This window comes from Melospiza melodia, chromosome 26, assembly GCF_035770615.1.
Source record: "Melospiza melodia melodia isolate bMelMel2 chromosome 26, bMelMel2.pri, whole genome shotgun sequence".
Taxonomy (NCBI): Eukaryota; Metazoa; Chordata; class Aves; order Passeriformes; family Passerellidae; genus Melospiza; species Melospiza melodia.
The window spans coordinates 913,343-927,221 of NC_086219.1; the positions used below are offsets into that span (position 1 = coordinate 913,343).

A 13,879-nucleotide genomic window follows, 5' to 3' on the forward strand; every position below is an offset into this window, starting at 1 on the left:
CGGGCACGGACAGGGCAGGGCCTGCTGCAATTCCCACCGAGCAGCAATTCCGCAAAATCCAGCCCCGCTGATCTTCTCTTTCCTCGCCTTCCTTCTCAGAGCCTGAGGTTGCTGTTCCCAGGTGTCCTGATGGGGACTGCTGGGATTCATAAAGTCAGAGGGTTTTGAGAAGGTGGTTAAAAAGGCAGGCTTCTGACAGCAGATTTGTGAGCTTTGCTAATGCAGCGAAAAGTTTTCTGAGCAGTGGAGCCGACGTGAGAAACAGCACAATAGACTTTTGTAACGTGTCTTCGTAGATTGCAACAGGGTTATTTAATGTACATCTTTAGAAGGTCAGTGTGAATGAGTCTCTGTGCTTTGTCTCTCATGAACGAGCCATTGTGTTACCTATCACGACGTGTTTCATATGATTAGATAGAATTTTTGTCAAAATGTTTTGCTCTGTGTGTGATTGGCTGAAACCTAGGCTGAGATGGCTTTATGCTATGCTGTAATGTCACACCCCCTTGGCATTCCCTTTAGATCAGAGAGCTGTTAACATCCTGTCTCCATTGTCCTAACATGTGCTGAATAAACAGCTCACGACACTGGTTCAGATTTGCCCCGTCTCATTCGTGAATGTATACAGCTTGCCATGGCAGGGATCAGCTCCTGCTGCCCTCACCTTCACAGGTCTGCAGCCAAGAGGGAAAATTCTGCCCCAGAATAGGGGAAACTGCAAAAAGGGCAAATTTCCACTCCTTCAAAGGCAGTATCACCCTCTGGGAGCTCTGACAGCTGCTCTGACACTCAGTAAATGCAGGAAGGAGAATTCTCTATCATGGTCTTTAAGCTCTGCTCCTGAACCTGAAGAAATAATCTTGAAAACATGCAGGAATCAAAGAGATCACATGTGTTTGTCATCAGAACCCCCTCATCACAGCAAGTATTTGCTTGTGGCAGCAGAAGAGTTGGAACATTTTCTGAACACAGCAGGAGCGTGGCAGGAACATCTCTGTGGTTGTCATTGGCACGGGGATGATCCTGGAGGAGCTTGGTGAGGGGAGACAGGGCAGTAAATCAAACTCTTGGATTTTCAAAGCACTGCAGGGCTGTGACACCTCCAGCAGCTGGGATCCTGCTGGACTTGGCAAAGGGCAGGGCCAGGAACCAGCAAACAGCTGATTTTACAGCATTTACAAGCACGTTTTCCATCTCAGCTGCAGCACACCCCAAGGTTTTACATCTGCTCCCCACCCCTGTGTGCCTGGAGATGTTCAATGCTCCCCATGACTCCCCTGCCCTCACCCAGCCCCTGGTGTGCAGGGATTTATTCACCCTCACCTGATGATTTATTCACCCTCACCTGATGATTTATTTATCCACACCATGTGTGCTCAAGGCTGGGTCCGATGAAACCCTGATATCTTCGGGGGGAAAAAAATGATTAAGAGGCAAACTCAGTTTGCAGGACAGTAAAAGTGCCGGAGAAGGCTCTGCAGGGAACAGCAGCAGAGCTGGGCTCTGGAGCCAGAACCAGAACCAGAGCAGATCCTGTTTGTGCTGCACAAATGCAACGCTGGGCACTGTCCTGGTAAAGAAACTGACCTTTATTTTGTAAAACTCGGAGAAAATACTTTAAAAACACAAGCAAAGAGCTGTGAATGAGGTAAAACATCATCTCCAAATGGCACACACAGCCCCAGCCCCTGCCCAGTGTGATCCAAGGCACAGACCAAGCCCAGGAGCTGAGCTGTGAGCCAGGCACTGCCCTGCTGTGGGCAGGGCTGTCCCTGCTGGAGCCTGAGCACATCCCCAATCCCTGGGGAGCCACAGGGCTCTGATTCCCTCAGGAGAGCCCCCAAACCCCAATGGTGACAGCCCCCAAACAAACACCAGGGAGAGGGATCAGCATCCCCAAAACCCCAACGGTGGATCAGCATCCCCAAAACCCCAATGGTGGATCAGCATCCCCAAAACCCCAATGGTGACAGCCCCAAACACCAGGGAGGAGAGATCAGCACCCCCAAAACCCCAATGTTGGATCAGCATCCCCAAAACCCCAATGGTGGATCAACATCCCCAAAGCCCCAGTGGTGGATCAGCACCCCCAAACAAACACCAGGGAGCAGGTTCAGCATCCAGAGGCGCCATCCAGCAGCACCACAGAATAGTCCCTGTCCTGTCCCAGTGCAAGAGCAGAGCAGAGCCAGGCTGGGGCTCCTGGGCCTCTCACCATCACTGAGGGCCCTGCCCAGGTCAGTCCTTCGGCAGCTCCTGGAGCCTCCTGGCCGGGCTCTGTTCACCTCAGAACTCACCACACACCAGCCTGGGCAGGCAGAAAACAACACCCCAACCGAGGGTTCAGCTTCCCGCTGGGAAGGAGGGCAGACAAGCGGGAGGGCAGCGTGCTCCAGAGCATCCTGACACAGCCGAGCAGCTCCGGGAGCCGGGCAGGGCTCAGCACCTCCAGCGCGGCTTTCCCCGGGCTGCAGCTCCCTCTGGGGGGCTGTCACAGCACCCTGCAGGGACAGGGACAGCGACAGGACGGTGAGAGTCACTGCAGGGCTGTCACAGCACCCCGGGGACAGTGGCAGAACAGTGACAGTCACTGCAGGGCACTGCCAGCACCCCGAACCTGCAGGGACAGTGACAGGACAGTGAGAGTCACTGCAGGGCACTGCCACCACCCCAAACCTGCAGGGACAGTGACAGGACAGTGACAGTCACTGCAGGGCAGTGCCAGCACCCCAAACCTGCAGGGACAGTGGCAGAACAGTGACAGTCACTGCAGGGCACTGCCAGCACCCCAAACCTGCAGGGACAGTGGCAGAACAGTGACAGTCACTGAAGGGCTGTCACAGCACCCCAAACCTGCAGGGACAGTGACAGGACAGTGACAGTCACTGCAGGGCACTGCCACCACCCCAAACCTGCAGGGACAGCGACAGGACAGTGAGAGTCACTGCAGGGCTGTCACAGCACCCCGGGGACAGTGACAGGACAGTGAGAGTCACTGCAGGGCACTGCCAGCACCCCAAACCTGCAGGGACAGTGACAGGACAGTGAGAGTCACTGCAGGGCACTGCCAGCACCCCAGGGACAGTGGCAGGACAGTGAGAGTCACTGCAGGGCACTGCCAGCACCCCAAACCTGCAGGGACAGTGACAGGACAGTGAGAGTCACTGCAGGGCACTGCCACCACCCCAAACCTGCAGGGACAGTGACAGGACAGTGAGAGTCACTGCAGGGCACTGCCAGCACCCCAAACCTGCAGGGACAGTGACAGGACAGTGAGAGTCACTGCAGGGCACTGCCAGCACCCCAGGGACAGTGGCAGGACAGTGAGAGTCACTGCAGGGCACTGCCAGCACCCCAAACCTGCAGGGACAGTGACAGGACAGTGACAGTCACTGCAGGGCTGTCACAGCACCCCAGGGACAGTGGCAGGACAGTGGCAGTCGCTGCAGGGCACTGCCAGCACCCCAAACCTGCAGGGACAGTGGCAGTCACACTCCTGAGCTGGAATTGTGACCCCGGCCCATTCCTCCCACAGCATTTCTCACAGCTCTGTAATGGGAAAAGGCGAACTGAGGACATGGAACCTGTTTGGATTCTTCCTGGTGTTGTTTTTTCCGCTGTTTTGTTTTCCCCTAAGCCAAGCTGGTGACAATTCTTTCTCTCTTCAGGGCTGGCTCCAACAAACGGAGCACAGCACGATACTGAGTCTCATAAAATTTAAACATTGCTATCCTACCTTTCTGCAAGAAGTTTAACACATCTCCTCTTTGCAAGCCTTGTGGGACTCACAGGAGGTTGAGCCATCAAGGTTGCTATTTGGCTTTCAGAAGTTTATAAAAGCCTTTTGAAAGGAGAAAAAACAACTCTTGGAGCCATCCATGGCACAGATGAGACGCTTCCATCTGCCTTTCAGGGACTCCAGGGAGGAGCAGAGCCATGCAGCAGCCCCATGGAATGGGCTCAGGGGTGTTTGCACGGGGTTTAAATATACTGATATAATGATATAAATAGACGGATATAATTATATAAATATACTGATATAATTATGGAGTGAATGCCAAGGCTTCAGGGGAGAACAGGAGTCACCTCTGCCCACAGAGGTACCCCCTGGTGGGGAGAACTGGGGGCACCAAACACCCAATCTGTGCAGCACTGATGGGATGAGCGTGCACGTGGCATTTCCCATTATCAACAGCCACCAACTCCTCCTCAGCTCTGCCTGGTGCCCCATTCCTGTGGGGCAGACAGCCCTGCAGCTCAGCTCCTGCTCCCATCCTCCTTCCACAGGCTTACTGGAGTTACTATGGCAGGAGGAAAGGCTCACAGGAATTACCATGGCAGGAGGAAAGGCTCACACTGGAATTACCATGGCAGGAGGAAAAGCTCACTGGAATTACCATGGGAGGAGGAAAGGCTCACAGGAATTACCATGGCAGGAGGAAAGGCTCACACTGGAATTACCATGGCAGGAGGAAAGGCTCACTGGAATTGCCCTGAGATGAAGAGAAGCTCACACTGGAATTGCCCTGGGATGAAGAGAGGCTCACTGGAATTACCCTGAGATGAAGAGAGGCTCACACTGGAATTACCCTGAGATGAAGAGAGGCTCACTGGAATTGCCCTGAGATGAAGAGAGGCTCACACTGGAATTGCCCTGAGATGAAGAGAGGCTCACAGCAATTGCCCTGAGATGAAGAGAGGCTCACTGGAATTGCCCTGGGATGAAGAGAGGCTCACAGCAATTACCGTGGCAGCAGGAATCAGCAGCGGCAGGGCCGGCTCAGGTGCTGGGCAGCAGCGGCTTTGGCACATCCAGGTCCTTGTCCTTGTCCCCGTCGCTGTCGCCGTCCCCGCGGGTCTGGGGGCGCTGCCAGGGCCCGGGGGGGCCCTGCCCAGGCCAGGGCAGCCGTGCAGCGGGGCTGCAGCACAGCAGGGCCAGCAGGCGCGCCCGCACCGCCCGGGTGCACAGCACGAACAGGATGCAGTTGGCTCCTCCTTGGAACGTGTTCCCGATGCCCTGCGAGGGCAGGAGCGCAGCAATGAGCAGGGATGCCCCCAGGGCACCCCAGAGAACAGCTCACGCCTGCCACAGCTGCTGCAGGGCCGCGGCCACCCCCTCTGAGGACAAGGAACTCAGAAATTAGGGATTTTTCCCCAAAAAGCACCCAAGAGCAGACCAGGAGCCGTTGTGTGGCGGCACCGGTGTAGGGCAGGCACAGGCTGAGCCCGGCTGGAGGACAGACGTCCAACATCCCCCTGTCCATCCCCGCCGGTGCAGCTTTCCTCTGCAGCCACTAGATGCTGCTGCAGCAGCTCCCGCTGCATTGCTGCCTCGGCTGCAGCCCGGGCATCGCCTGGGGGCAGCAGCTGCTCCTGCCACACTCGGTGCCACCGGGAGAAGCCGCGCTGGGAGCTCCCACCCTGCCCTGCCCCAGCCGGGGATGCGCCAAACGTGCCCAGCCAGGTGCCCAGGTGCGCGCCACACCTGCCCAGGGGCGCATTCCCAGCAAACACTCACATGCAGCACGACCAGGACGGGGTTCTGCACGGCTGGGGAGTCGCACAGGGTCAGCACGAAGCGCACCGTGCTCCAGATGCGGAGGAAGATGAAGATGAGCGGGATGAGGATGAGCTTCTTGTCCGCCAGGCTGGCGCGGGGCCGCAGGGCCGGGGCTGCGGGCAGGATGGGGCGGTACTCGGAGAGGGCGGCGTGCTGTGCGACAGGGACAGCGACAGCGACAGGGGTGAGCAGGAGCTGTAGATGTGGCACAGCCCCAGGGCCCTGCCCGGAGCCACGGAACCCTCAGGAGGAGAGCAGGGCTGCACTGAAGGGCGCACAGTCTGCCCTTGGGGACAGCGACACTGCTGCTGAAGGCGAGCAGTGACAGCTCCCTGTGCCGCTCTGATCCCAGGTGACAGCGGGGCCAGCTGCCCCAGCAATGTGCCCAGCCCTGGGGAGGGACAGGAGGGACAGCAGCGTGCCCAGCCCTGCTCAGGGACAGCAGCGTGCCCAGCCCTGTCCCAGCCCTGTCCCCAGCCCTGCTCAGGGACAGCAGTGTCCCCAGCCCTGTCTCCAGCCCTGTCCCCAGCCCTGTTCAGGGACAGCAGTGTCCCCAGCTCTGTCCCAGCCCTGTCCCAGCCCTGTCCCCAGCCCTGTTCAGGGACAGCAGTGTGCCCAGCACTGTCCCAGCCCTGCTCAGGGACAGCAGCGTGCCCAGCACTGTCCCAGCCCTGTCCCAGCCCTGTCCCCAGCCCTGTTCAGGGACAGCAGCGTGCCCAGCACTGTCCCAGCACTGTCCCAGCTCTGTCCCAGCCCTGTTCAGGGACAGCAGTGTCCCCAGCGCTGTCCCAGCCCGTCCCCAGCAGTCCTGGCAGGGGCAGGAGCCCGCTCAGGTTTCCAGCAGCTCACGCTGCTGTCTGTGCCCAGCCTGGGACGCCGTGTCCTGCCTGCTGCACGCCAGGTGATGCTGACAGGCACCAGCAAACCCTCCCCAGCTTCCCTTCCCTTCCCTGGACACTCAGGGCTGCTGAAAATCACCTCATTCTCCCAAATCATCTGCAGGATCCTGCCCTAACCAGGGCTGGGCTCATCCCCACCACCACCGCAAGCAGACACAGAATTTCCAGATGGACACCCACCCACCCGTGGGCCTTTTCCCCTAACCCAGCTGAGAGAGAAGGAATGTCTGGGTGCAGCTCCCTCTGCCACTCTCATCTGGATCTGTGTGTAATGCAAATGCTGCCCTAGATGCCTGGATTCTGTGTTCTCAAGGAACAGAACAACTGAACTCTGAACTCCAAACCCTGCCAGGACAGCGAGTCTCCTGTGTGGAGCCCAGAGCCATCCAGTGCCTGGGCTCCCAAATGCAGGACAAAATAACATCCACAAACACAAACTACCACTGCAGACACTGAAAGCACTGAGGCTTGAGAATTCCAACCTTGGTACAAGTGGAACTGCAGAAAACTGATTAAAGCTGAGTTTGTCCTTCACATTCTGTTTCAATTCTTACTGTAGCATTTCCCTCATGAGCATCCCACACCCCCTGCTCGTTTTCAAAGGGCTTTTGCATTCTTAGCTTGTGCTAAGTCACTGTGTGATGGTGCTGCTGGATCAGGGACGTTTCAGAGCTGTGAACCCCTCCTGCCTGAACAGGGAGCAAGAAATGCAGAGTGTGGGGGGACAGGACCACCCAGCAAATACTCACAGCTCTGTTAATGTGCTTCCTGAGGAGAAATACTCACAGCTCTGTTGATGTGCTTCCTGATGAGGAGGTAGAGCACGGGCAGGGTGACATAGGCCAGGATCTCCCAGAGCTTTCCTGCCAGCAGCATCCACAGCAGCCGGTCCTCGGCGTCCAGGTTGACCCAGCACCAGCCCACGGAGACGTTGGAGGCGTCGTAGCCAATCTTCCTGAGGGCCACAGCAGCCACGGTGATGGCCAGGGGGACGCCCCAGCTGGGGGGACACACAGAGAGGGGGCTGAGCCAGGGAGGAGCCCCCAGACCCCAGGAAATGGAGCCAGAGGCAGGGGCTGTCACACAGACACGCTTTGTGGAAAATCCTTTCCTTAGGAGAAGCTGGGAGGCCTCAGGAACAGAATGTAAACAATGGTTACCTGCTGCTGTGGGATGCAACAGGTGCATCTGGGATTGGGCTCATGTGGTTGTTTGTAATTAATGGCCAGTCACAGCTGGCTCGGACTCTCAGTCCGAGCCACAAACCTTTATTACCATTCCTTCTTTTTCTATTCTTAGCTAGCCTCCTGATGAAATCCTTTCTTCTATTCTTTTAGTATAGTTTTAATGTAATATATATCATAAAATAATAAATCAAGCCTTCTGAAACATGGAGTGAGATCTCCATCTCTTCCCTCATCCAAAAACCCCTGTGAACACAATCACAGGCCGGGGCACTGTAAAATGTGATTTTCCTGCAGCCAGCTGATCCTGAGCTTTCAGAGCACAAGCAGCCAGTCCCACCTTCCCATTTCAAAATTCTGCACTCAAAGAAATCCACAACTTCATTCTGCCAGTGGTGTGTTTTCTTGCTCTGCTTTTAAGTGGAGATGGAGTCAGTATTTTGGGAGCAAAAATATGGTTTCTGAAGGACAAAGAGGCAGGGAAAAGTACTGGGAGCAACAGTAAAAAGCTAAGAAAGCAAAGAGGAGCCACATCCTCAAAACTTGGATCTGTGACTTCGGCTTCTCACTTGATGGCAGAGGCAAATACAGGGAAGCATTTAGAAAAAAAATAACTGTGGTGACACACTGGAATGAAGTCACTCAGCAGCTTGGGCTGCCCACAAGAAACCGTGAGGAAGGACAGAGGAATCCCAGCAGCCCAAACAGAAATTCCACCACAGGAGTGCCCTGCATCCATCTGAGTGTGTGACCTGCATCTGTTTGAGTGTGTCACCTGCACCCATCCGAGTGTGTGACCTGCACCCATCCGAGTGTGTGACCTGCACCCATCCGAGTGTGCCCCCTGCACCCATCCGAGTGTGCCCCCTGCACCCATCCGAGTGTGCCCCCTGCATCCAAGTGTGTGACCTGAATCCATCTGAGTGTGTCCCCTGCATCCATCTGAGTGTGTCACCTGCATCCAGCTGAGTGTGTGACCTGCATCTGTTTGAGTGTGTCACCTGCACCCAGCTGAGCGTGTCCCCTGCATCCATCCGAGTGTGTCCCCTGCCACCCCAGCTTCCAGCACTGCCCTCCTCTCTCCCAGGTGCACAGAAAACAAACCCACGACTGCCTTCCTCTCAAACAGCCCTCCCCTGACAGCCTGGAGCAGCTGCAGGGAGCATGGGGAGGATCTTGCCCCCAAAAATCAGATTCCAGACCAGGTGGGCAAAGAGCAGCTGCCTTGACCAGATTATCTGAAACTCCAACTGCAGCACCAGAGATAATCCCATGGTATTAGGTTTCAAAAATACCCCATTTTCTACTCTGAAATAATGTCTGGATTCACCTACTGACAAAGCAAGCAAATATAAATATAAGGCTGTAAAAACCTTCAGAGTCAACTGTGCAGCCCGTGTGGAACATTTTGTCTCAGGCCCAGCTCAGAACAGGCAGTGCTATTCCAAGCCAGGGCTGTTATTTAAGGACAGGGGTGCTGCAGGAAGCCCTCCCCACTCTGTTATCAGAGCAGGCTTCTAAAAACATCCCAAACGTCACCACCACCACCAGGAAAGTTTCCACACAGCCCAGGAGCCCTTTTGGTGAAACTGGGGATTTCTCAGAAAACAACTGCAAATGCAAAGGCATTCCGCTCTCATTCTGCTGCACTAAGGTAGAGAATTACAGAGAAATGGCACTTCCTAAAAGAAACCATGGAAAGGCACAAAGGCAGCAAGAAAAGGGAAGTGAATGGAGAAACTAATTTTACACGATTTTACAAATAATGATCTCATCAGTGAGCTGAAACTGCAAAAGAATGATGATAAAACCAGGTGAAATGATGGAGTGTGGATGTAAGGCAGGACAGGGTAAGCACAGACACAGAGGAAACAACTCACCACTGAGAAAGGGACTTAAAAACCTTCAGGAGAAAACTGGGGAGAGGAAGAACAAAACTGCTGCATTAACAGGAGTTAATTTCACTGGAATATTCTGGGATCAAATGGATATTTACCACTGGCACCAGGCAGAAGTATTACCAACAAAGGGAAATCAGAGAGGAGCTAGGAAGGAATCAGACGTTTCTGTGAATTCAGCTCCATGTCAGCAGCTGGAAAGGAGAACTGAGAGTGGAGGTTCGGTTGTTCTCAGGAGCTCCACAGATTCAGGAGGGCTGCCAAATGTCAGGGCTTTCACTGAGCTGGGAGGGCAGGAACTGAACCAGGACAGATCGTCACCCACGGTGTGGGTGAGCACCGGAATAAAAGGGATCCCAGATAACAGAGAGCAGAAATATCCCCCTAAACCCCAAAGAGCAGTTCTGTAGCTGGGCCTCTCCACAGCACACCTGGCTGCAAACACTGGCAGAGAAGGGAAGGTGACTCCCCATTCCTGTGCAAAGCTGGAAACCCAGCCTGCAAGGCGGACACTGCAGCATTTATTCCTCCAACACAGCTCCTGGTGATCTGTGAATAAAAAAATCCTCCAGCCCAGAAGATCTCTGCACAGCCACACCAAAGCAAGGCAAGGAGAGGCCCCTTCAGCTCCAGCAGCGTTCAGCTGGACTCGCCCTGGTTCTCTGGGGTCAGATTGCCCAATAAGCACATTTTGATTTGTGCTGTGCTGCTTTTCCCCCCTGAGGGCTCTGACAAGCAGGTGAGCTGCTGTCACCTGCCTGCACAGGTTAGCCAAGGAGCCATCCTGCCTGCAGGCAGCTCCTTCTGGGACAGGAATTTGTGAGGAGGGAAAAATCCTGGACGTCCCAGGCAGTCCAGGAGGAACATCTATTCATGTTATATATATATATATATACACACATATATATATATAACATATATTTTAATATATAACATGAATATATATATATAAAACATATATTTTAATATATAACATGAATGGATATGCATGGTTATAAATGTGTATTTATATATATAACATAATTTTAATATATAACATGAATAGATGTGCATTATAGATAGAATAGATACATTTATAGACAGTTATAAATGTGTATATATATAAAAACATATTTTAATATATAACATGAATATATATACGCACATTTATAACCATGCATATATACGTATTTAATATATTTTAATATATAGGCATGCATATGTTATAGATTTTTAAAAGTAATATATTTATGGTTAAAATGATCTGCACAGCCTGATCATTAAATGAAAACCCTTCAAAACATTGTCAGCAATTGGCACCAAAAGCCAAGCAGGAAACAACCCCAAGGTGGGCTCTGCCTGCTGCATTCCTCACCCCGAGTTTGGATGAATTTCTCTCCCAACAAAGGTGATGTTTTCCAGCAGGTGATTCCTGACCCTGGGGAATCCACAGCAGTGAGGCAGCCTGGCCACTGGCACTGCCAGAGCTGACATTCTGCAGCTACCTAAGGGCTGCCAGAGCTGGCTGCAGGCTCGTTCTCCGAGCTCAGCAGGTTTAGAAGCACGGCAGAGGTGCAGCTCTGCAGGCTGGCATCGGTGGAGGTGCTCCCACAGGAATCCCTGCGGCACAAACCTGCCTGACGGGTCTGAGCCGCTGTGACACCCTGGTTCCCTCAGGAAAATTCCAGGCCCTGGCTTCCAACGTGTATTTAGCCAGCTCCATCCCCAAGGATTATATTCAGAATTTAATTTCTCTGGTAGCTACAAAGGCGCGGGGAAGGAAGGCAGGGTGATGTGTCAGAGGGGATGGGCACAGAGCACGTCCTCACTTGTTGTCTCTGGCTTCTCAGACGCATCATAAAGCAGAAACACCTTTAAACACTGGCTCTGCACAGAACAGGCATTTACAAAGCAGAACCTGATCACAGGTGCTCAACAGCCTTTAAACAGAGCAGATGGTGCTGATCAATAGCAAGGACTGAAGATGGCATTTCATTTTCATTGTAAAGAACTGAAAATAAGCTGAACAAATCCTCCCAGAGCATCTCTCCCTCTGTGCCGGGGTAGAGCAATCTCTCTCCCTCCCAGGATTTTTACAGTTTTCTGGGAGTGCACAGACTGCAGCCAGCTCTGTTCCAGTGCCTCTGTTTCTCTCCACACTCGGTAGCTGACAAGGCTGAGGAGCACTAAACTGGATGGAGAAACTGAAGCGCAGACAAAAGCCACGCAGGCAATTAGCAGACAGGAAAATTACAACGAGGCCAGATTTGCCTGAGCCCTTTGATGTGCCTGATGGAGCCAGGATGCCCAGGAAGGAGCCAGACTTGGGTTTTACATCCATTTAGCAACACGTGGCTCTTTAGCAGCACCCCGTCCTCACCACAGCTCTCAGAGTGCAACTCTGCTTTGCTGGAGATGGGATAACATCATTATTAATTCTCATTACTATCCCATTATTAATTCTCCTGCAGGGCACCTTGCCCAGCTCCAGCAACAGCCCAGGGCCCTGTGCAGCCCCCCAGCCCCTCACCAGCAGCAATCCCAGGACTGAAATTCCCTTCCCTGGCTCACCCTCAGCCTCAAAGCCTCCCTGCCCATCCTCACCTGGACTCAGCTCTACTGTTTGAAACTAAAAGGTGTCAAATATTTGACTAAGAAACCAAAGAAAATTCTCTACTTGTCCTGAGGGCTTTTTTTTTTTTTTTTATTTATTCCCTTTTAAAGCAGATCACTGCTCTTATAATTTATTACAGAAGCTTGGCAGCACGGGGGACTAAGGGATCACTGTTTTGCTCAGCGTGGACACAGCACATGATTCCACAAGCTCCAATTGCATAATGAAAGCTTTTACTAAACATGATGTGGAAAACCAGTGCCCTAAATAGCAGAAACTGAGACATAAAGCTACGCTGCGGACTGGTTTGTCTTGCTTTCAATCAAACATGCCAAAACAAGCTTCAGAGCGCTTCCCCGGCAGTTTCCCCACATGTGAGGAACATTTTCCTGTGAGTGTGGGATTACAGCAACCTGCCTGGGCAGAGGGGAGGATCCGCACATCAGGCTGACAGGGGAGCTGGGGACCTGTGGAAACAGATCCCAAACACGGAAGCTTGGGCAGCAGCAGGCAGGTATCACAGACACAGGGTTTGTTATGTTATTTCTACAACATCAGAGCGCAGGGAAAGCCAAGCCAGGATTTCCAGTCATTAGAACTTGCCAGAGATTTTCCTAAGTGACCTTGAACAAAAAAAAAACCTCCAGCTTTTCCACGTCTCCAACTGCTCACTTGGGAAGGGAAAGGGGAAACAAGCAGGGTCGGTGAGCTTAAAGACACCAAAATCCCTGTTCAAAAGGAATCTGAGGGGAAGAGGAGGAGAAGGAAAGGACAGAGACTCAGGGGACGCCCAGCACAGCACACAGCACCCACCTGACGGCGTGGAAGCCCCAGAGCAAGCCCTGGCCCGCGGGGGAGGCCCTGACGATGCTCAGGTACAGGTAGAGCGCGATGGCCATGGTCCAGAAGAAGGAGCTGGTGTTGGCGAAGGTGGACAGGGCTCCCTGCAGGACGCAGTCCCACGAGGTGCCCTGGAAGTCCCTGAGCACGCCGTAGAAGTAGGAGAGGGCGGAGAGCAGGTCGGCCAGGCTCAGGTGCAGCAGCAGCTGCCGCGGGCGCGTCCGCAGCTCGGGCCAGAGCGCCTGGGAGCAGAGCAGGAGCGCGGAGCCCGCGCAGGACAGCGCGCACGACAGCAGCACCGGGACACGCTCCGCCAGCGGCACCCGGGTGGGCGGCAGCGGGGACGGCATGGCCGGGACAGCGGGGGGACAGCGGGGGGACAGAGGAGAGGAGCGAGGGACAGCGGGATGGAGAGGGATGGAGCGAGGGGACAGCGGGGACAGAGCGGGGACAGAGCGGGCAGCGGGGGGACAGAGGAGAGGAGCGAGGGCACCGCGAAGGGAGCAAGGGGACAGCGGGGGGACAGCGGGGGTTCAGTCCGATGCAGCCCCGCGGGTCGGGCGCGCTCTGCCGGAGTGTCCGGTCCGGTCCGGTCGCAGCGCTGTGTCCGCGGTGACCGGAGCGCTCTCCCGGAGCCCGCACCGGCCGGGAGGGCAGCGCTGTGTCCGCGGTGACCGGAGCCGGCACCGGCCGGTAGGGCAGCGCTGTGTCCGCGGTGACCGGAGCGCCGTCCCGGAGCCCGCACCGGCCGGGAAGGCAGCGCTGTGTCCGCAGTGACCGGAGCCGGCACCGGCCGGGAAGGCAGCGCTGTGTCCGCGGTGACCGGAGCCGGCACCGGCCGGGAAGGCAGCGCTGTGTCCGCGGTGACCGGAGCGCTCTCCCGGAGCCCGCACCGGCCGCGGAGG

General features: G+C 54.7%; 1 protein-coding gene across 1 annotated transcript; it reads right to left on the reverse strand.

The window, feature by feature from the left end:
* Positions 1 to 1,571: 1,571 nt before the first annotated feature.
* On the reverse strand, positions 1,572 to 13,603 carry GPR157 (G protein-coupled receptor 157). Its single transcript, XM_063176792.1, has 5 exons — positions 12,948 to 13,603; positions 7,246 to 7,459; positions 5,519 to 5,713; positions 4,747 to 5,017; positions 1,572 to 2,501 (listed from the first exon to the last, which is right to left on the reverse strand). Exons 1-4 carry the CDS (start codon positions 13,322 to 13,324, stop codon positions 4,781 to 4,783), a joined length of 1,023 nt encoding a protein of 340 aa, XP_063032862.1. The 5' UTR covers positions 13,325 to 13,603; the 3' UTR covers positions 1,572 to 2,501; positions 4,747 to 4,780.
* Between the last annotated feature and the right edge of the window lie 276 nt (positions 13,604 to 13,879).

Excerpts from the sequence above, each read along its gene's own strand:
- GPR157 (XM_063176792.1), bottom strand. The coding sequence starts at position 13,324 with ATGCCGTCCCCGCTGCCGCCCACCCGGGTGCCGCTGGCGGAGCGTGTC. Across the intron at positions 5,714-7,245 it reads GGAAGCACATCAACAGAGCT|CACGCCGCCCTCTCCGAGTA; the intron begins GTGAGTATTTCT and ends CCTGTCGCACAG. Across the intron at positions 5,018-5,518 it reads CCGTCCTGGTCGTGCTGCAT|GGCATCGGGAACACGTTCCA; the intron begins GTGAGTGTTTGC and ends CTGCCCTCGCAG.